The sequence below is a fragment of the Phyllostomus discolor genome, chromosome 3 (assembly GCF_004126475.2).
Source record: "Phyllostomus discolor isolate MPI-MPIP mPhyDis1 chromosome 3, mPhyDis1.pri.v3, whole genome shotgun sequence".
NCBI classification, from domain to species: Eukaryota; Metazoa; Chordata; class Mammalia; order Chiroptera; family Phyllostomidae; genus Phyllostomus; species Phyllostomus discolor.
The window spans coordinates 195,022,903-195,045,382 of record NC_040905.2 but is presented as its reverse complement, the minus strand read 5'-3'; the positions used below and the strand labels follow the sequence as shown (position 1 = coordinate 195,045,382).

Genomic DNA, 22,480 nt, shown 5'->3' with positions numbered 1-22,480 from the left:
TAGTTACATGTATACGGTCCTAAAGTTACATTCGGCCCTTTGAAGGCAACCAAGAGGCTGATGTGGCCCCCGGTGAAAAGGAGTTTGACACCCCCTGTTTCAGAGCAATTTGTTGAACCTAATACAACATTGGTACCTGCATTCTCTTTTTTTTTTCATTTCATCTTTCTAATAATTCACTGCACAAAAGCATTGTTCTGGAATGAATTGGAAATTTAAGAAGAAGAAAATAAAATCTGGTCCTTCCCCACAGCATTGTTCTCAGGGAGTCCAAGCTCCCGGCCGGGGTGGATTGTGTCCCTGAGAACAGAGGGACCCCAACGGCAAGGGCCAGGAAACATCTGTGTGGGTGCTTCCTACATGTCACCCTCCTTTCCATTCCTAGTGGGTGGGTGGCTTGTGTGCTCCTGCTTGGGGACAGGAGGGGTTGTGACAGAAGCCGCTTTTGGTAGTGGGCCTTCAGGCCTTTTGCAAAAGCCAAAATTCATCAAAGGAATTCAGCGAGGCCTCCTGGGGTGGGCTACACTGCCCTCCAGGAGCTACAGTGGGGAGAGGCCAGCCAGGCTGCTCCTGGTGGGAGGGCGGGGACGGGAGGGCAGGAAGAAGAGGTGTGGGCGTGCCTGTTGTGGTGTGTGTAGGGAAACTGGTCTGAGTCCAGGGGCTCTCAGCTGCTGCCAAGGATCTTGTCCCCAAGCATGGCTCAGAAGCCACACAGACTTCAGCCCTGAAGGGGCTGTGAGGGCCAGAGCACAGGCCTCCCAGGGCAGACCAGTGAGGACCAGCGATGGTGGGCCTCCCCCAGGTGACCACAGTCCCCTTGCACAAGCCTGGGTGCAACAGAGTCAGTCCCAGGGTCATCTGAGATTGACCCGCCTGCTGGGCCAGCAGCGCTGGGACTCAGACTCCAATAGACAGTAATTTGATTGAAAGACAATAAAGTGGTATTTCTTGCACGTGAGTTTGTGGAGCAATAGTTATACCCACCGCCCTTAGGGAATGAATTGAGGAACTGCAGCAAAAGAGAAATGAGAAAGATGCTGGCGGGTTAGGACACAGCGGGAGGGCTCACGACGGTCCCAGAGTGAGGAGGCGTAGGGTGTCGGGAAGCTGTGAGTCGTCCTCTTGGGCGGAGACTCCAGCTGTGGCTCTGCTGAGCCTTTGCCATTGCCGTCCCTTCTGCCTAAAACTGCCTCAGCAAAGCCGCTTTTCCCCTGGTTCAGGTGTCAGCTGAAATGCCCCATCTTCGCAGAGCATATCCGGGAGAGGGGTGTGTATGTGTGTGTGTGCACACGTGTATGGTGCATGCCCATGTGTCTGTGTGCCTGTGGTATGTGCACATGTGTATTCACGTGTGTTCTATGTGCGAGTGTGCATGGTGTGTTTGGGGGGTGCAGGGAGAACTGTCAGATCAGACAGCCTTGCCACCTGCAGCCCTACAACTGTTCAGTTGCTTTCCTGTCACTGTTTCCTCTGAGCGTCGGATTCCCCAAGTGTCCCTCTGTGTCAAGCTCTACAGGTTTACAGCCAGGGCAGGAACTGGATCTAGGGTCACTCCCTGAAAATCTGGGGGCCCTGTTCTGTGCACACAGGACGTGCTGACTCTTCCTGTGAAGACGGAAGGCCTGCCACAGACCGCCTTCCCTACTGGGTGCCCGAAAGTGAAACGCCACACCGCCCAGGTGGCCCTGAAAGCTGCATCTGCACTCCTGGGGCATCCCTCCCGAGTTCCTTTTCCCTGACTGCACATGAAGTGCCCCGGACTCAGGCACTGGGGGCTGCACACGAGTGGAGCAGCAGATGCTGAAGGCTGGACGGAGCGAACCGAAGGCTCGCTCAGAAACCCACACTCCCCGGCCCACTGAGGGCGCGGTCGGGCCCACCAGGTTGCCTGAAAGCCCGACTTCTGTCTTGGCAGAGTCCTGTTTCCTGTTGCTGATCTGGCCAGAAATCCCCAGAGAAAGCCTCTCCCTTAGAGGTTTGGTCACTTTTGCTGTGTTCATGCTATAAACAGGAAGTGGAGAGAGCTACTTAGACATAGAGACCATCATAATCAAAATAGCCGCCGTTGACTTTCATTTCCCCCCTGATATGCCATTTTCCGTTTCCATTTCATGGAAGTCAAGGAGGAGGTTTCCCAGGAGATCCAGGCCTCCCACAGCCTCGGGTCCTGCAGGGCCCAGGGAGCAACACAGACCAGAGTGACCTCTGAGCAAGCACAGGAGTTCCTCCCCTCGGGAGCAGTGACGAAGCAGACAATCCAGAGAGAGGTTTCCAGAACAACAGACCCCATGAGCCTCTTTTCAGTGCGTTCATTCTTCCACGTGTGCATCCTGTACACACGTATTATGTCCCTTTTGTGTGCCAAGCGCTGGGCAGAACCATGGCACTGGGACCGCTGCAGAGAAAAAGGCACCTGGCTGCTCTCATGATGCGCATTGTCTAGTGGTCGAGACAGACACCCCGGCACTCACACAGCCTCCTGCCGGCCGGAGAGAAACCCCGTGCGGCCCATCACACCACCTCCGACCCTCGAGCACGAACAAGCCCTGACAGCTTCCCTGGGCCGCTCATGCTCGGCTCTCCGTCCCGGTCAGAACTTCCCGAAGCGAGACCCTGTGGTGGCTTTAGGGCATGCCTGCCACTCTCTGCCACGTCTCTCTTCCGGACATGAATCTAACTGTCCCCTCCTAGTGTATGGGCTGGCCTCCGTAACACACTTCTTTTTTTTATTTTGACACTTGCATATGTCATGTTTTAATGTTTAGACAGACAGTCTTTTGGCCTAATCACTCAAAACAGCTCCTGGTCTCCCGCATTGCGCTGTGTGTCCATGATGATGACACGCTCCTCTGTGGCGTGAGACATGCTAACCCCTTCCCTGCAGCTCTTCTGCACCAACAGCCAACCGGCGGCTGTTCAGTCGCAGACACTTGGCTGGGCTCGCTCATATCAGTGCCCTCTAGTCTCAGTTCTCAAAGGGGAAAAAAACTGTCTTACAAGATGTGGAAACTGAGGCACAAGGTATAAGGATATGTGTGGGAATTACTAGACCAGCACAGCCCTCAGTGATGTAGTTTCTTTTCATTCAAAAGTACTTACTGGGTCATTATACTTTTTTTTCTTCTTCTTCTTTTGTGATGAGAATAGTTAAGATCTAGACCCTGAACAATTTCAAGTTTATATTACAGTATGGTTAACGATAGCCACAATGGTGTGATTAGACCCCAAGTCATGTCTACCAAATAGAATATGCAGAAGTCAAGCCCTGGCTGGTGTGGCTCAGTGGATTGAGCACTAGCCTGCAGACCAAAGGGTCACTGGTTCAATTCCCAGTCAGGGCACATGCCTGGGTTGCGGGCCAGGTCCCCATTTGGGGGTGTGAGAGAGGCAGCTGATCAATGTTTCTCTCACAAATCAAAGTTTCTCTCCCTCTCTTTCTCCCTCCTTTCCCCTCTGTCTAAAAATAAGTAAGTAAAGTCTTAAAAAAAAAGGAATATGCAAAAGTCACACGGAGGAACTGTGGAGGTGAGGCTAGAAAAGGTGACACTTCTACCTGGCTTTCTCTTGGGACACTTGGAGAGGCCACGGGGAGATATTCTGGCTGACAGCCCTGGGTGAGGTCCCCATGGACAGCAGCACCAACTACCAGACACGAGGCGACTCAGCCCCAGCTGCTCTCTGATGACCAATTTGAGAGAGAACGGGAGGAAGAGCTGCCTAGCTGAAGTGTGAGAGGTAACAGTAATGACAACAGCAACTATAAGAAATCACTTTTTTGCGCCCTGGCTGGCGTAGCTCAGTGGATTGAGCGCGGGCTGTGAACCAAAGTGTCGCAGGTTCGATTCCCAGTCAGGCTACATGCCTGGGTTGCAGGCCACAGCCCCCAGCAACCGCACATTAATGTCTCTCTCTCTCTCTCTCTCTCTCTCTCTCTCTCCCTCCCTTCTGTCTCTAAAAATAAATAAATAAATAAATAAATCACTTTTTTGTGTCAAGCTACTTGGTGTGGGTGATTTGTTGTACCCAGCGCAGGGCGCTGTCCTGGAAACACAGGTGGACCTCCGTTCCCGCACCCCCTCGCTAATCAAGCAGAGGCCAGCAGACCTGCTGCATGGGGTGACCTGGAAGCTTGTTAGAAATGTGGAGCCCGGGGCCCCACCCAGACCCACTGAACCCAAACCTGCATTTTCTCAAGATGGCCGAACGTTTCACATACGAGTTAAAGTTTTAGAAGCACAGCTCTGCAGTATCTTTTTAAAAGTACGTTATTTTAATGCAATGCTTACAAGATGCAAATAAAAAATAATGTAAAGGTATATACTTCCAGTTGTAGAATAAATGTCACAGGCAAACAATGTACAGCTTGGCGACTATAGATAGTAAAACTGTATTGCATATTTGAAAGTTGCTAAGAGAGGAAATCTTTAAGGTTTTCATCACAAGAAAAATTTGCAATGATATGTAGTGACAGATGTTAACTAGACTTATTGTGGTGATAATTTCACAATACATACAAATATCAAATCATTATGTCAGCCCTGGCTGGCGTAGCTCAGTGGATTGAGCACAGGCTGCGAACCAAAGCATCGCAGGTTCAATTCCCAGTCAGGGCACATGCCTGGGTTGCAGGCCATGGCCCCCAGCAACCACACATTGGTGTTTCTCTCTCTCTCTCTTTCTCCTTCCCTTCCCTCTCTAAAAATAAATAAATAAAATCTTAAAAAGATTCTTTAAAAAAATAAAAATAAATGATCCTTAAAAAAATCATTATGTCATACACCTGAAATTAATACAATGTTGTTTGTTAATTATACCTCAATAAAACAGAAAATAAAAAATAAGTGACCATACCAAGAGTCAGAGAAAATTTAAGAAAATAATAAGGTAAGAGACCCTAACTCGAACATACCTACCACTTAGATTTAAAAAGATAATAACAGGAAGCCTATCTTCCATGCTGAACACTATTTTCAATTACTTTGCCAATGTGACCTCATTTACCCTTCCTTACAGCCTTGTGTAAGAGGTGCTACTGTATCATTCATTCATCGGTACGTTCCAGATGAGGAAATTGAGGACAGAAAGATGAGGTAACTTAACTCAAGGTCACAATTCATGAGCAACAGAGCAGGCACCTGAATGCAGAGTGCCTGGCTCCGGGGCTAGGCTGTTCTTTTTCTAGACAAAAAATACCCTGCCTCCTCTTCCTGTCCCCTGGCCCTGAAAACCTTCCCGTATCTTAAGTCTTTGAAATCTGTCTCCAATTCATCTCTCCCTTTCTTCTGCACGGTGACCATGCCATTTCAGTGGGGACTCCTACAAGCACCCTGACTGGCCTGCAGCCCCTCAAGTGCCAGCACCCCAGTCCATTTTACACTGTGCCCAGGTGGATCTCTCTGTAGACATTGCCCCTACCACCCTCCCTGCCCAAACACCTTCAGTGCCTTTGCTCTGCCTGGCATCTTGCCATGTCCGCTCGGGCTCCAAGGCCCTTGACACCTGCTGCCACCTCTGGTCTCCAACAGGAAACAGAACGGGACACAGCATCATCACCCGGCCTCCGTGACAACACGCTGCAGCCTCCCAGTTCGCTTACCCGTCTCCTCCCGCCTGGGTTTGCCTCCTCCCTCCCTGGTCTCCTCGTCCTGCAAACCCCACCTCAAATGCCACCGTGTGGGGAAAGCCTCCCTTGATTGTTTACAAAGGCTGAACTCCAATGAACACTGAGAGGTCTCCTGATGATCTCCTTTTAGCATGTGCGTGCATGCTCTCTCTCATTCCCCCACCCCTCTCTTTTGTAGTATCTTTAATGGTCAATTACGGAAGGACACATTTATTTTTGTTCTGCTCCACTATTCATGACATAAAATTTACTGCTTTGTTTATTTTTAAGTGCACAGTTTAGTGGCAGTAAGTACCTTCACAGTGTTGTGCGAACATCACCACTACCCATCTCCAGAACTTTTTCCTCTTCCTAAACTGAAACACTCTGTACCCATTAAACAGCAACTCCTGAACCACCCTTCCTCCAGCTCCTGGCGACCTCTGCTCTACTTTCTGTCCACGAATGTGATTGGTCTTGCTCCCTTACATAAGTGGCGTCATACGACATTTATCCTTCTGTCTCTGGCTTGCTTAACTTAAGTGTTTTCAAGGTCCATCCATGCTGTGGCGTAATCAGAATTTCATTCCTTCCTAGGGATGAACAGTGGAACACTGCAGGGACAGACCACACCTTGTTTATTCACTCATCTGCTGATGGACACTTGGGCTGTTCCCACCTCCTGGCTACTGGCACTAACGCGTCCCTGCTTTCAGTCCTTCTGTGCACGAAGCACTTCACATTTTATTCTCAAAACAAAGCTATGGCAAGGATTGTTAGTTCCAGTTCATAGCTGAGGAGAGTGAGGGCTCAGGGAAGTTAAGTCCCATGTCCAAGGCCACATTTCTAGGGCTTTAAATACTGTTTTCCCAAGGATTCTGATTTTACAAATAAACACTTTTTCTAGAACAGATGGGGATCTACCTCCAGAAGGATCCCACAATGTGATGATCTGTGTGATCTCTGTTAATGCCGGGGTAATGACAATGGCCAGAAACAGGTGGAGAGAAATGACATCCCGTGTCCAGCAAAGGTGAACTGGGAGACACTTTCTCTTCTAACACGAATCTGGATTCCAAGCCTCTTGAGTTAATCTTAGGGCCTGAATGCTCATCTTAGGCTCCTTGAAGCACTGCATCTGCAGCACCTGGGAGAAACCTCTGTGGCCTCACACACACTTGCTGTGGTCAGGGGGAGTTTTTTAATTTAGGGTGAAGGAGCAGAAAAACAGCTGGACAATTTGCTTTCAGAACAAAGCTGCAGTTTCCAAAACACACCCAAGAGCTTAGAGTTCAGTGGTTTGGTTGATAAAGTAGCTGTATGTTGTACATTTTACAAACTGAGTCGCCCAAACAAAGGAAAGAGAGAGAAATAAACATTTAAAAATCTATGCTACTCTGAGTCCTCTGGCTTCATCCTGTTTTTCTCCTGACCTGATTTCTCTATTTTTTTTTTCTACTGCATTTTTAAATAAATGCCACAAACACTTTTCTTTTGTAAGGAGAAATAAAGGACAAGGGGAAAACAAAGAGGAAAGCCCTTAAAACATTCCTAATAGAAATTCTACACGATAAATATGAGTCTCATTTTACAGACGAGGAAACTAAGGTTTGATAAGTTGAAACCAATTGTCCAAGATCACCCACCTGGCCCGTGACAGAGTTGGGATTTGACGTTGGTCCTGACTCTGAAGCCTACTTATTGTTTTGTTTGTTTGCAGAGTAGAGACAAGGATTCCAGCCTGGACATCTCCCCTAGATCACGCCTGCCTACTCTCGGCTCTTCCCTGCTGTTGTTTCTAACCCTAGCTGCCCACTAGAGTCACTTGGAGTCAGTTCAGTTCATAAATGCCCCAGGCCTCACCCACACCAATTAAATCAGGATCTCTGGGGTGGGGCCCTAGTATAATTATATTTTTTAAGGAAATGTCCTAGATTCTAATGTGCAGCAAGCAAAAAAAAAAAAAAAAAATGAGAACCGGAGCGCTACATTGCACGGTGCTTCCTAGGAGCATTCTTGGGCTTCTTGAGAAGTTCAGCTCATCTTATAGGCGTGAGTACATCGCATGTGAAAAATAGGCTCATTCCATCAGAAAGCACAGAGAAGAGAGAGAAGGGAAGGGTAAAGAGAAGTTGAGATGTCCCTGAGCTCTTCCTTTCCCATGAACTCTGTTTAGTCTTCAGTGCTGAGCCGGTTTTGCAGCTTACATGGACTAAATCCCGACTCTCCAAGAGTTAACCACCGAGCCTTCTAAGCAGGAGCCAGCCTGCTAAGACTCAGAAGATGTACTGAAGCTGAAGCTGAGTGTTTCACAGTGGACCCGCCCTTGAGCCCACCCACCAGGTGCTTGCAGATTACATCACATTCCCTCTCTATCTGGAAACTCACATCTGATCATGCAATTTACTTTGCTCAAGTAAGACAGGAGCCCAATTAGATCTGGCCTCCGCTGGTGAAAAACTGCTTATGGCAGAGGCAGCTCTAGCTGGAACAGCTGTTACTTTTGTTTGTTTAAATGCTGAAGATCTTTACTGGAGAGCTGAAGTTTGCTGAAGTTTGCTGCTGATGCATTTGATTCATTCCTTATAGCAGGAACAGCAGGACAGGCACCTGGTGTAACAGAAACAATCTGATGTCACCCCGAACCGGGTTGAACCCCAGTTCTGAGTTTCGCTCTTACTTCCTGTTGCTTTGAATAAGTCACTTTGTATATCTCACCCTAATCTTCAAGGTGGGGAAATGGGGCTTTTAAGGGAATACAATGAGGCCGGGCAGAGTTTCCCAAGTTTTAGGGGGACATGAGCATGGCATTAAAACAGTGAATCACATAGCAAGAAAGTGATTCCCATTTTCATTCTGTTTCATTCCATCTGATTATGTTAGAGAGACAGAGGTGTATGTTTGACATCTCTCTAACCCTGCTATTCCCTCCTTTAACAATGAAAGAGCTGGTCCAGGTAATTGTGTGTATTGTGAGACAACTGCATATAGTTGGAAATGAATAATAATGTTGATTTATACTGACTTTTTATTTTTTTAAGTTTATTTTATTCTCATTGGAGAGAGAGAGAGGAAGGGAGGGGGCAAGAGAGAAAGAAAGAGAGAGAGGGGGGCAGGGAGAGAGAGAGAGAGAGAGGGAGAGAAACAGTGATATAATCAGTTGCCTTCTACCTATGCCCCTACTGGGGATCGAACCTGCAACCTAGGCATTTGCCTTAACTGGGAATCAGACTGGCAACCTTTCAGCATGTGGGACAATGGTCCAACCAACTGAGCCACACCAGCCAGAGCAATTTAGATTTATGTTGACAGTTACTTTTATGGTGTGTGCTACCTATTTAAGATAGGACTACAAAGTTATTTTTAAGTAAATTAAAAATATTTTAATTTTGTCCTTAAGACAAAGGAGTGGTTAAAATATCAAACTAGGGTCCACAGGTGGTATACACACAGGACAAAACTAGTCAAGGTGATACCCAAAAGTCAAGGTGTAGGAAGAACAGAGCGGAGGGATGCGACAGAACCTCAGCTGAGTCTCTGAGTATAGTTAGGGTGTGGTCAGAATTTAGGGAAAGAAGACACCACTAAACCTGTCTGTGTACTCTGGTTTGAAAGAAGGTCTTTAAGAAAGGAAATTCGAGGCACGTTCTGACAGTATGGACGATTCGCACTCCCTGCAGAATTGGCCTGAGGTTCAGGTCGTACTCGGGCTGACCTACAAACCCTGGCCTGGAACGAGGGGGTCCACGGCTCGTATGTCCAATACTCAGTCACCTGGGAATAAAAACATAATTGTCATCTGGCATTGGATGAGCTTAGCTAACTTTTTTTTTTAACGAGAACCCTAGAAATACTAGACCACATTGGTTTTAGACGACAAGCCTTGGGAATAAAGATTCTTGTTTCATCAATTCTTTGCATTGTCCAACTTCCTGCAGATTATTCTTAGCAAGAGCGGGAAGGAAGCGTTAGAAAATACTACTATTCTGGGACCTCGTGACCTCAGGAGCCCAATAAAAGACTGAGAATTTGCGGGGGGGAGAAAAGATCACATTTAAATTCAAGTACATTGGAGATTTGCCTTTTGTTTTTTTTCATAAGAAAAAAAAATGAAGTGCCCAGAACTATCCAATTATTGACTACAAAGCTTTTGTTTGTTGTTCTAGGAATGAAATTTTATCATGAAGCACATGATACCACCAAGTTCTAAAAATATTACGTTGGTCATTTTACCTAAGGAACATAGAGTAGAATAATCAATACACTATTAATTGTTGCAGAAAAAGGGTTTTTTTCTCTTCAGTTTGAAGTGATCTCACCAGCCTGTGATAATCTATCATTATACAAGTCACGTAGGTTCTTCTGTTAAAAAGCAAAAGCACCCGATTCTGATATTGGCTTTCTGCTTACAGCTGGTTCATAATTCAAAAAGCTTCTATCAGCTTCAAATCCAAGCACAGTGCCAAGCCTCATTCTTCCAAAGTAGTGGAAGAGATGTCATCCCTAGCTCTGGCATCTCCACTGTGGACTCATTTGACCCAGCCACAAGACGAGTGGGGATATGGTAGATTATGAGTCTCACACTCAATGCCAACAGGGGCCAGGCAGGCGGTGTAAACAGAGGAAGCCAGCCAGGACTAAGACAACAGGAACAGGTGGTGATGATGGCGAATAGGATAACATATCTCCTCTAAAGGGCAATTTTGTTCATCTTTTTTATGAATGAGGAAGGAAACACTATCAACAGAAAAACAGGATTCCTCACGAACAGATAAGAGAACAGAGGGTGATTTCACCCTCTGCTTCTGCTTTGGGAAGGAAGTGCTGCAGAGACACCTCCCATCCTCCAGAGGGCGGTGTTATTACAGAGCATTTGCTTGAGCAGGTAAAGGCACAAAATAAGAACTAGCTCCATTTTGTCTTTTTTTTTTTTTTCTCCTCACAGATGGTTCTGTTATTCAACTCTTTCTGCATCCAGTCTGAGTTGCATCCCCACATCACTTTCACGACACAGAGCCTTCTGTGCAGAAGGATGTAAAGACAGCTGAGCTAGACTTGTTCCCCCGAGCCCAATGTTTACCTTTGCTAATCTGGGCATGGTTTTGACTGTTTCTGTAGATCAGTTTCCTCATGTATAAAGAAGAATAATAGCAACGTCTCCCTCACAAGGATGGCGTAGGATTAAAGGAAATCCTACCCACCCGGGGGAAATGCCTAGTTGTGCATCGATAGTATTGAACTGTACACCTTTCCAAAGTTCTTATTTTATCATCTCCATTTCTCCTGCTAAAGTTAGATGTCATCTGGGGAGCTTTGCCTTCCGTGCTAGCGAGTGAAACCTGGAATTAAATGATCAGGTTGAACTATATGAAATTGTCAATGCTACTGGTCTGTAATATGGCAATTTCATATGGCTCAATGTAATACAAGCAGTCACCAACCCACAAGAGGGAAAAACAGCTTCCCTTTTTACACTGGTCCTGAAACACACCTCAACAATCCATAATCATTACAGTTGGGAAAGTTGAGACCTTTGGTAGGGGGACGGCCATGGTCTCATTCACAAGTAAACTAACATTTGCTATCCACTTCCAGCTTACCAAGTGCTTTGTGTAAATATGGTTTCTTTTAACGCCACAATAACACTGGGGAAGGATGTGAGGACACAACTTTTTATAGGTTCCTTGATGTGTCACTTTTGATGTGCTCTCGAGTTGCGGGGTGTGTGATGTGCTATCATGTTCCAGTCTGCATGCCCACACAACAAAGACTATTACAATTAACAAAGAGAATAACTAAAGAAAGCGCTGCCACTCACTGCACAGGATGGATCACACAAAACCCGGTTCCACAAACACTCGGCCTAGATGCTTAGAAGCCTAGACACCCCAGTTCCAGTACCCCAGCACTTCTGACAAGGACAAGGTGTCCTTGAACTTCCCAACTTTGTATTGGCTGAAATTCTTATTAGGATCAGCCTGGCAGTTTGAGCAGTCTCGAAGGCACCTTTCAAGTCTCAATCTTTCCAGTTCCCTCCATGCACAAAGACATAAAAAAAAAAAATCCACCACGGAAAGCAAACATGTAAGCATTCCCCAGGTGATTTCGTTTACCCCACAACCTCCAAGACAATGACTTTCTGTGACATTTTTACAGGTGGCATCACATCTGCCCTTTGTTCATTCTCTCACACAATAACTTTTCAACTTTGTATTAACTCCTACAATGTGCCGGGCCTGCTGGAGGCCAGGGGTCAGCAAACCTCAAGCCTGCAGGCCTCATCCAGCCCAAAGGCTGTTTAACAAAGAAAGTTTATTGGAGCACAGCCATAGTCATTCACTTGCGTATAGTCTACGGCTGTTTTCTAGCAGCTGAGTAGTTGTGGGACAGAAATCATCTGGCCCACAAAGCCCCAGATATGTACTATCTGGCTACTTACAGGAAAAGCTTGCTGACCTTGTTCTAGGCAAAGAGGAAACGGCAGTAAAGAAGAGTAACAAAGTCCCCGTGTGCATTCAGGTGTTTAGAAGAAACACTGGGTGAATGCTTAATCTCAGAGGCAGCCCGAGTTTCACCCATGAAATCACAGCCAGTGCCATGGCTGGGGACTTGCAAGGAACAAGAGAAAGGACGACAGGTGTGGAGAAAGATGTGTAAGAGCAGGTAGGAGAAAGGATGTGTTGGGAGATCATATTAGTTAGTGTGGGAACCAGCTGGAACAGGCAGGCCACAGGGCTTCCCACTGGGGGACACCCAAACCCATGGGTGGGCCAGGTACCACATGGATCAGAATCACCTGGAGACAGTATTAAAAATACAGGTTCTCGGGCCCAGACCTAGGAATCTGCAACTGAGTTCCAGAGGTGTGACTGAGCTTCCACACCCTCAAGCAGGTACCCCCGGGTGATTCTGAAGCACGTTCAAGTTTCATTAGCGTTCAAGTTGAGTGAGCAGTCGAAGGCGCTCCCAACCCGGCCTAGCTGGGCGTGCACTTGTGGCAGGTGAGCAGGGAAAGAATCGGGGCACAGACACGCAGAGGTAGATGCAGTGAAAAGGCAGTTTATTGTCTATTAATACTGTACAGAGGAACAGAGAGAAGCTACAAGTACAGCATCGGCTGTGGCTGGCAGTGTTATTTCGGAAGTTGGTTTTTGTTTTTGTTTTTCATCTGAAGGAACGAGAACAGTCAAAGTACACTTCAGGTTACAAAGTACAGCAGCTAGCCCGGCAAGTCTAATTCAGAGTAAGCACGACAGGCCCCCCCCGCCCCCCCCCAACCAACCACAAAGGACATATTTACAGAGATATCACTCACCCCGAGTGAGCTGCTAAAGCTGAAAATTCCATCAACACCTACATTCACCGAAAAGCTGCATCACACACAACATTTTCTGGGACCCCTGCATGATTTTAACTCGACTAAGTCAGGAGCTTGAGAGGAGGAAAGAACATTTCAGAGCCCCACACAGGGTAGAACTCTTTCCACTTGCCAGGATGCGAATTCACGAAATTGGGAGTTGGAGCGACACACAGAATAGTTTAGATCAGGCGTGGCCCGCTGGCCTCTTTGTAGATACAGACTTGTCATTGCAAACCCAAGGGACTGGTGGCTCCTACCCCGCCCACCGAGAGGTTCCCGTAGGAATAAGAAACTAGAGTAACTTGGCTCTCCTGTAGCACCTGCGGGCAGTTGCATAGTTCTGTTATTTGGGGAAATTGTCTCCATGACCCGGATGTTCACGGCTGGGCTTGAGCCCGCCAGAGGGATTCTGGTGACAAAGGAATTAAGATGGTTTGCACGGGAATCGGAAGGGTTCCTCTTCTCGAAATGGAAAGAGTGTTTATGACCTTGCCTTATTGGAAAAGGGATCTCAGTCTTTTAGGGTGATGGAAATAGGGTCCATCCTGGGAAAAGGATGCTGTCTGGGAAAAGAACCTAACAGGAGGGCTGAGCAGGCTGAGGCTGGTCCCACTGTCAGCCAGAGGAATGGGTGCGGGCAAAGATCTTCATGAAAGTGAGTGTGCTTGTGATGAGAACTCAGGAATTTGGTAGAAAACAGCGGGGAGGAGGGGTGTGAATCCAAGCATTCTAAAAATTTAGAATCATCTTCATGGATGGATAAAGACAATTCTTTCTCATCTCTACTTAGCCCTGAAAATACAATGCAGCCCCGTTAAAACTTACAAGGCCAAGAATGCCTGGTAAGCGCTATATTGTTGGTTCACACACATATGTACAGACTAGACAGCCAGATGCTTCGGACTCGCCATTTCACATCTGTGCCGCAAATGCACCATAGCGAGTGGTCCCTCAACCTCGAAAGTGCTCCTTAAATATGTGGAAGAGTTGCACTTTGATAACTGCTGGGCTTGGCTTACATTGCAAAGAGCTACCTCCTTCTAAAAGATCATTATATGTTTATTTTTAAAGATGGAGCCCAGGGAGGTCTCGAGCAGTATAACACAGTTTCTATGAGGGCAGCTACAGGAAGTTTGATTTTACAAACTGGGTCTGTGTGGAAAAACTGGGCTCCCTGCATTGGTGGTGCAAGAGCAGGTCACGGACCTTTGGGCATACCCCCCCGAGGTCTGGGCTAGTGCTACAGAACTCACCAGAAAGTTACCTTAATGGAATGGAGAAATAACTCAGTCAATCAAGGGAGTTTTCAAACTCAAGCTTCAGAATGCATATAGATTTCATTATAAAAATATTTTTCCTTAAAAAAATACATAAATGTAAACTATTTCATTTCCATCACCGCTCCTCACTCCCACCCATATGCTGCTCCGAGTCTTAGACTATAATGAATGGGCACACCCATCAGTAATGACTCAATCACATCCTTTGAGTTCATCTATCTTGCTTTTTCAAACTATGCCAATTATGCCTAAAAATATGCTCCCAGACCCAGAGAGGGGCGTCCACAGGTTCACCTCCTTCACAGTGGGAAGGGTTGCAGGTCACGTGGACCACCCCAGGAATGTCAGAGGGTGATACGGCAGGCCGAGATGAGAAGACAGAATGTGTTTGGTTGCCAGACGGGCCAAGGCAGTGCCCGAGCCACGCCCACTTTATTCCCCCCTGGGCCAGACCTGCAAGGTTCAGCCTCAAGGCTCCATGATGAAATTCACAGCTCGGAAGAGGGCTGGGCAGGGGTGGGGGAGAGAATGTTGTGTTAATACAGCTTTGGAATACAACCTGCGTTTTTTCAAAAAGGACAGAAAAGGAGAACATAAACAGCGATGCTAAGGCAAACTTTCGAATGGCACATCAGAACTCTTTTTTTTTTTGTCATTCATTTTGTTAACATCACAAGGCAGATACAGTCTGTAAACATATATACCATACAGTACATTAACCATAGGAAAATAAAAAGAAAGCCACCCTGTAATTCTCTTTTTTCTGTATTTCTGCTCTCTCACTCTAGAAGGACTGCCTGAAGTCTAGGGAGAATTTTGTGGTTCATGAGATAAACTTCTCTTGTGATAAAAATGCCGTGACTTGCCAAAAAGAGCCCCAGGTGATGAGTAAGAGGCATTACGGGGAGAAGATGACCATTCACACCTCAACCTGTAGAAACTTAGAAAACAGTCACAAAATATAAAAAAGTCATTAATTTCAGGAAACATGGTGTTTTCCTGCTTTGTAAAAGAGAGCATTGAAAAACTGTGTTTTACAAAAGTTAAGGCTGTCCAGATCTTAGATGCAGAAAGTCTATGGTCCCCCAAAATGACATATTGTATTTTCACATTGAAAGCAGGATTGTTGGTGGTGGTGGTTTTTTGTTTTGGTGTTTTTTTTGTTTGTTTTTTTGCATTACAGTTCTGGCCTTCCTATGTTGGACTAGAGTGGAATGGGAAGCAGGGACCTATCTGTCTTATAAAAATTAAGGGTCAGGGGCAAGGCTGATCCAAGGATTCCCTCGTGAAGTTACCCTTTGAAACTCCCAGGATGTAATCTTTACTCTATCCTTTTCTACATCCAGATCATACGTATTTTGGGTTTTGTTAGACTGGGAATTTTATTATGGAGTTTGCTGAAGCTATGAAAATACAGTGTGCTCCTCAGAAAAGATGAATGTTTCTTTTTCCCTAGGAAATGCAGGAAAATGTTCCTGCTAAGACCGGAAGGGGGCTACACAAGGAAGGTGAAATGGTAGCAGGAATCAAAGGCCCCCATCTTGCTCATGACCTTGAACTGCTCTGGGACATACACTGTACCCACCCTGTACCTGCTGGTGGTATTACTCACCAGGACAAAAGGCCTTTCCGGTTCTCTCCTAACCAGTGGAGTTCTACATACCTTGCTTAGTAAATTGAGGAGCTTCTAAGAGATTGCCCATTTACAAAGTTTCTGACACTTATGTCTTAGCTATGCCGTAGCTATGCCGAGAATTTGTGGTTTCAATAACAAGTGCACATATTGCAAAAATGCCACATAAAGCGGCTCGCCTTGGAATTTGTTGTCAACAAAGTAACAAGGGAGATGAGAACATTTTCCCACGAGGAATGGGGCCTTTGGTGAGTTACACTCCCCAGCGGGTCTAGTGACAGGGACAGCCAAGTCTCTAGACTTCAGTGCAAACAAAAAGAAAGTCCTCTGTGCATATGTTGTCTATGTTCATCTGTGTTTTATTATTTTTATTTTTATTTTTAAATTGAATCTGTTGGGGCGACACTGGCTAATGCAATTATAGGCTTCAGGCGCGCAATTCTGTAACACATCGTCTGCCTATGGTGTCGTGTTTACCACCCCAAGTCAAGTCGCCTTCTGTTCATCTGGGTTTTAAGTCGACAGGCTCAATGCTATTTAAAAAGAAAGTACCAGCTTAGTGGTTCAATTTTTGCTTCTATCACCATATCCCCTCCTCCTCTTTTGCTCCCTGTTTGTTGGAATTAAATTAATGGTCATTGCCAAGGGTGGTCTGTGGTCCTATGAAATGGAATTCTGCCGAAGGGAAGAGAAATAAGCTTGTTTTCACACTTGGCCTCAATGTTTTGCTCCAGAGTTTTGTTCCAGAGATATTGTATCTATAGACATATAGCTTCCCCCCTTTTATAAAAACTTGACCCTACCCAAAATAAAATATTATATTTGCATATAGGAAAAACACATTTATCACCAGGGGTAAGATGTTACTAGGTAGGAGTTTGAAGCAATACGTCTATCAACATTTCAGAAAGAAGTCAAATCAAATCAACGCTAGACTTTGTTTGAGTTTCCAAAAAGTCTTTGCATAATTGTAGGTTGCTCAGAAGGCTGACTGAAACTACATTTTGGGTTTAGCCAGAAGGGAATTCCTAGCCCCTCATCCTCTATCCTCCTAATATTAAGTAACATCACTGCACATGGTCAAATCACTGTCAGAGCCAGCTAATTTTTGCTTATATAAGGAGTTCATATACAGATGGGTAAAAGAGGTACAGCTAAAAAAAAAATTCCCTGGAGTTTGTCCTATTATACATCAAACCAAAAAAAAAGTCAAGGATATACAAGTCACCATGATTTTTCAAGATATGTGATATTAAACTTCATCATTTTATCATTAAAGGATCTTTAATTCAATGCCACTGAAAATGTATTTATAAACAAATGAAATATTCCTTCTCTCCCTCTTTCTCCTCTTTTCATGTAAAAGGGAACTAATATTATGATTTTCACAGAAAACCCAAGTAACTCTTAGCTCAAAAAAGATACAGTGTTGCAGCTTCGTAACTGACTCTCTAATCAGTCTGGTTACGTAAGCCGATACACAGAACATGGTGATGACAGCGGGGGTGGGGGCGGGGGCGGGGGCCGGGGGGCAGCCTATTCACAACCACAAGTCAGGGTTTTCACCATGAAGGGCAGTTACTTGTGGCTGTAGGTGGGATTGTAGGTCTCATCCCCTGAAAGTACCAGCTGAGCCTGAATCCCCCATTATAATGGGAAAATGATATAAAATATGCAAATATAGGCCATGTTCAAACACACCTGCATTTACTGTGACCAGGAATCATTTAAATAAACACACCTTGCTTTAAAAACCATTACATGAAAAGTTTTAACAGTAAATGTTTAGAGAGCACTCTAATTGATATAAATGGCTAATCCCTAGAATAATTATTGGTGGATGAGAGTACAGACTATCATTGGTCTTTTACATCCTCTGTGTAGTGTGGTAGTGAGAGGTGCAGATCATTTTCTTTGTGAGAAACTAGTTCACTCTCGGAAGGAAGGGCGGGCCATTTCAGGGAATAATTATCTGTCCTAGAAGATTCTGGTTTTGTTTATCAGCCAGCAAGCCCGAGGGTGCTAAGTTCCACCTTTCCACGCATTAACTGTGCTTTTAAAAACTCCTGTTGGATAGTTTTAATCCCCAAGGGAATTAAAAAAAAAGATAATCTATGGTAAACTTTTAGAGTTTTCTTTCTTAAATCAATTATTAACGTAATAGATTGTCCAAAACATTGAAACTCTCTTCTTTTTCAATGTAAATGAGTTTACCTGGCATGCCATTTTATTTAACACTGAAATAATGCTTCTGCGACGATTTACTGAGGAGTGTGTAGCTGAGAAGTGGTGAGATTTATAGGCAGCAAAACCAGGTATTATTTCTAGACGACAGAACAGGTTTATTCAATTGCAGCTGCTCTAGTGCACCTGAGATTGAGAGAAAAGCCCCTCAACTATTCAAGATCAAGCCAGGGATGAAATCATCTTAGAAAGCAGAACTCAGCTCCTTTATTCCCCCCTCCCAACTTTTCACTTGTTTGGCTTACATATTGGAGATAAAACAACTCACTTTGTGCTCATTAAAATGTAACTAGAGAAAAATTAACCTTAAACAATAAAAAGTAGTTTTCTTTCCGATTGGAACACATATAATTTCAAGCCAAGAAATTAAAAACACTAATAGAAGTAGCACTGAGAACGCTATTTAGGTCAAGTTGAGTTGGTTCTGTGGTCAAGTTCTCTCAAGATTACCATATTGTTTTCTCACCTACTTTTCACAGAAGTTAGACTTGATGCAATAGATCTTATTGCATGTTTTTTGAAACTGTTTTATGGAACATAGATAACTTTGTGAATGATTCGCAGCAATGCTATTAGTGCTGGGCAAATAACTTAGAGGTAAGAAAGATATCTCTGCTACTAACATCAGTTAAAATATCACATCTTCATTTTATCACTATATTATTATGCTATTATTAAATTGCTTCCCTTTGGTTTTACTATACAGGTGGCTGTTTGCTTTTGGGGAGTGCTAAGAATTTATTGAGAGAATTGTTCATTATGTTCTAGATAAACACTAATTCTTTGATGTTCTAGAATCTGCAGAAGTTTGAGAAACATGTTTTAGGAAGCTCAGCTATGTGCCACTCAATCAATCAGTGTTTGTGGAATGAATTTAAGCACTTAACGTTGAGAAGACAGGCCTTTCTTAATTTTTTACATTTTTTTTAACATTTTAAAACTTGTTTGGAGAGAGGATAAACCTACATGCTGATGTTACAAGAAACATTCTCTTTCTAGAACGGGGACAGAAAGAAAAGAGTCCAGAAGTAAGGCTCTGTAATCAACTGGGCAGGCGAGATGACGGATAATTCAGTCACAGCACCGTCCGCAATGAAGTGGGGGTCTCACAGCCCCCACCGTGGGTCAGAAAGACTGTCCTAGAAATAACGGTCACTGCAGAGATGCGCCTGCCAAGGATCCCTTCATGGGAAATAGATTACCATGATCAGAAAATATCCGTGAAAAAGAAAAACAATATAAAAGTTTACATCGTTGTTTTGAGAGAATAGAAGCAAGGTTCGTGGATTTGCCTACATTTGGAGACCACTACTGATGCTTAAAACAATGTTTGTTTCACGTCCTTAGAAAATTAAAAAAAACGGTGCTTCTTTTATAAAGGGTCCATCAGTTAAGCCATGAATGAGGGACAGCTGCGGATGGGCAGGCGACAGACACATCAGTCCCTACATTGCAGCTGTGACAATCACTGGGTTCTTTCCTTTTACATCAGCTTCATTTCAGGTTTAACAGAAGGGAAGCCAGAGATGCACATACTGTAATCTGGAAGCTTATGTAAGGCAGTGAAAAGCATCACCCTAGGTCGGACAGACTAAGTAAGGTCTGCTTTTGGCTACACTAGCAACCGGCTAGAGCCAACAGCGGTTTGCCACACCAGAGATAAAAGCAAAGATCCACAGCAAGGGAGGCGAGTGAGAGGCCAGCAACGTGGCGATGGGTGAGCACGGCACGGGAACACACTACCAAACGAAACCCCGGGGGCCACTGGGTTCGAGTCCGGTCAAGTGAATTAAGGCTACTATATATAACTCGCTGATGTGAAGAGTCCATTCCAATCGAGCAGTAAGGAATCGATTCACTCTTGAAGACACAAGGAAAGGTTTAGAGGAAAAGCGAGTTCTTGGAAAGAATGGAGCACGCACATGCACGTTGTCTCTGAGGTGAGGAAACTGGAGAAAAATGAAAGGGGGGGAAAAATAAGAGAGATCAAAGCAATCCGACTGCAAGGCAGGCAGGTGCTGGCTTCCAGTTCACAGTATTGCAGTTAGTGGTACAGTGAGGTCTACGCGAGTGGAGAGCACAGAGGCTGCCCAGAAGAAAAGGGAAGAAAGAAGTGGTCACATGACAACACAGCATTGACAGCGCTTTTTCTTTTGGGTACCTGGGGCTGGCTCTGTGGCCAGGCTCTCTTCCTTCCCTTCTGGGGACGAGGGCTCTGTGGTGTCTGAGACAGGCCTCCCAGACACAAGCTCTGCTGCATTCCCGTCAATCGTGGACACATCCGTCACTGTCTTCTCCCTCAGTGACTTCTCATCGTCTTCGTCAATCAGGACCAATTCAGCCTTGATGGTCTCATCATAGCCTAGCACCTTTTTCGTCTCCTCTTCGTCCTCGATATTTTGGTAGCCCATGAAAATCATGGTGACGGGCTGGTCCAGGTTGGCCTCGGGCCCTTCCGTGCTGGGGGCTTGGGCCTGCTGCCCTGGGTTCCCGGAAGAGTGGTCTTTCCTAGACTTATGGACCATTTCTAACTTGGCCTCTTTGCACAGCACGTGTTCCTTAGGGGGGCTGAGGCTCCCATCTGCAACCACAGTCCTTTCTGACCCGTGCCCTCCTCTTAAGCTTGATTGTCCGGCCTTCTGAATAAGCTCTTCTACGTCCTTGGAGCTTAATCTGTGCACTCCGTTCTCTACTACGGTGCCTCCTGAGCGCACCTCATACACTACTTTGGTACCATCGTCATAGACTCTGACTCCTCTCTGATGGACCCCCTCTGGGCCAATGGTGGATGCAGAGAGAATCTTGGTCTCTCCTGTTTGTTTGTCTTTCTCCACATTAATTTCCATGGCGTACACAGCTTGAATGAAAACAAGAGAAAGGAAGTGCATGTTACAACAAAAAAAGCCAGTGAATGGTTAATTGCCAAACAGACCAAAAAAAAAAAAAAAAGGTTTTGTGCCCTTTCTAGTCTAACTGCCAAGCATCTTGAGTGTTAGAGTGAGTGCACACTGTGGACAGAGGTGGTTATATATGTGTTTTAACACAGCAGCTTAATGCACCGGAAGACAGATGTACAGGGTTACCACATCTCACTGACGCTTACACTTCTAAGGAAGATCTGCGACAATGCAGCCACAATCGGCCGTTTAGATCCAGCGTCAGGAATCACAGGGAGGCTGGCAACATGCAAGTTTACCCTGATGGACAGCTTTCCCTCAGCTTATAGACTGTTGTAAAGCCCTTAGTGAAGATGTATCCTAGTTCCAAAATCCTATCTTTTTTCACCCTTCCAACAAGCGTTCCACTACTCCTTCGCCACCTCTCTTTACTGTTAATGGAGAACATGTGAAGCTTTTCACAGGTGGGACGTGTACTATAAAACAGGATTATTTGCAAAATTGAAAAGCTACAAACGTAGTCAGACAATATGCTCTGTGGGTACTTCAGTCACTTAGCTAGGTTTCTCCAACAGGAACTAGAAAAAGAACAGGATAGAGGTACCACATCATCCCCTGACACCTGAACCTGAGGACGAGGATCACAGGAGGTACCTCTTCTTCTTCCGTGTACCCAGTGCCCAGTCCTCGTGGTTCAACCCCGTACCACAGTCCTCACCCATCCCCTTCTTTCTGTTCCACCACCACTGCTCCGCCTGAGACACTATCTCCTCTCCCCCGGATTACTGCAAGAGCTTCCTGTGTGGTCTTCCTGCTCTGGTCTCACCTTCTGCAGCTCATCCCAAATCCACGGCGGCCAGTCTGGGGTTCCTAAGGACCAGCTCATTCCTGCCCTATAGTCTCCTGTGACACCCCATCCTTCCAAACCTGTTACCTCAGGGGCACCTATTCTGAGTGTGAGGAAACTGAGCGTTAGGCCCATGGAGCAAATTCTCCCCGGGCACCCTTTCTCTGTGTGACCCATGGATACCCCAGTCTCTGCAGCTTCCAAACCAAATCCGCCTGCTTCTCTCCAAGCTGCTCCAGTCCTGGTGATAAATAATACCAGTGCCACCCAGTCTCTCAAGCAAGAAGGCTCAGGATTGCACCCGATGTGTTTGTCCTTTTCTTCCTGATTACCCAATAGCCAAACAATTCTCGAGAGTAACTAGCTGTGTTTCAGACCTACCCCTGTGCCTCTCCTCCCCACTGCCTGCATCACCGCTGCCCTAGGCCAGGCCCCCCTCTGCCCTCTGCATCCTGCATCACAGCCTTTTCTCTGGTTTCACCTGCCACTTATCTCTTCTCATGGCCAGAGGGCCAAAGGTCGCCTGAGGCTTGCTTTTGTGTGGCCAGAGGAGCACAGATAGTTTTTATATGCTTAGAAGACAGTAAAAAGTTTTTTAAAAAAGGGAGGAAGAAAGG

At 45.6% G+C, this 22,480-nt stretch overlaps 1 protein-coding gene across 7 annotated transcripts in view; it reads right to left on the bottom strand.

Annotated features, from left to right (window-relative positions):
- Positions 1 to 22,480, bottom strand: part of PALM2AKAP2 (PALM2 and AKAP2 fusion) — a 411,865-nt gene that overhangs the window by 154,682 nt on the left and 234,703 nt on the right. For 5 of the 7 annotated variants that reach the window (XM_036022040.1, XM_036022031.1, XM_036022034.1 and 2 more), the window contains one exon: positions 20,281 to 20,976. The exons of the other annotated variants lie outside the window; for them this stretch is intronic. In XM_036022040.1, coding sequence (XP_035877933.1) covers positions 20,281 to 20,976 — 696 coding nt within the window. The remainder of the gene's footprint in view (positions 1 to 20,280; positions 20,977 to 22,480) is intronic. 7 annotated transcript variants of the gene reach the window in all.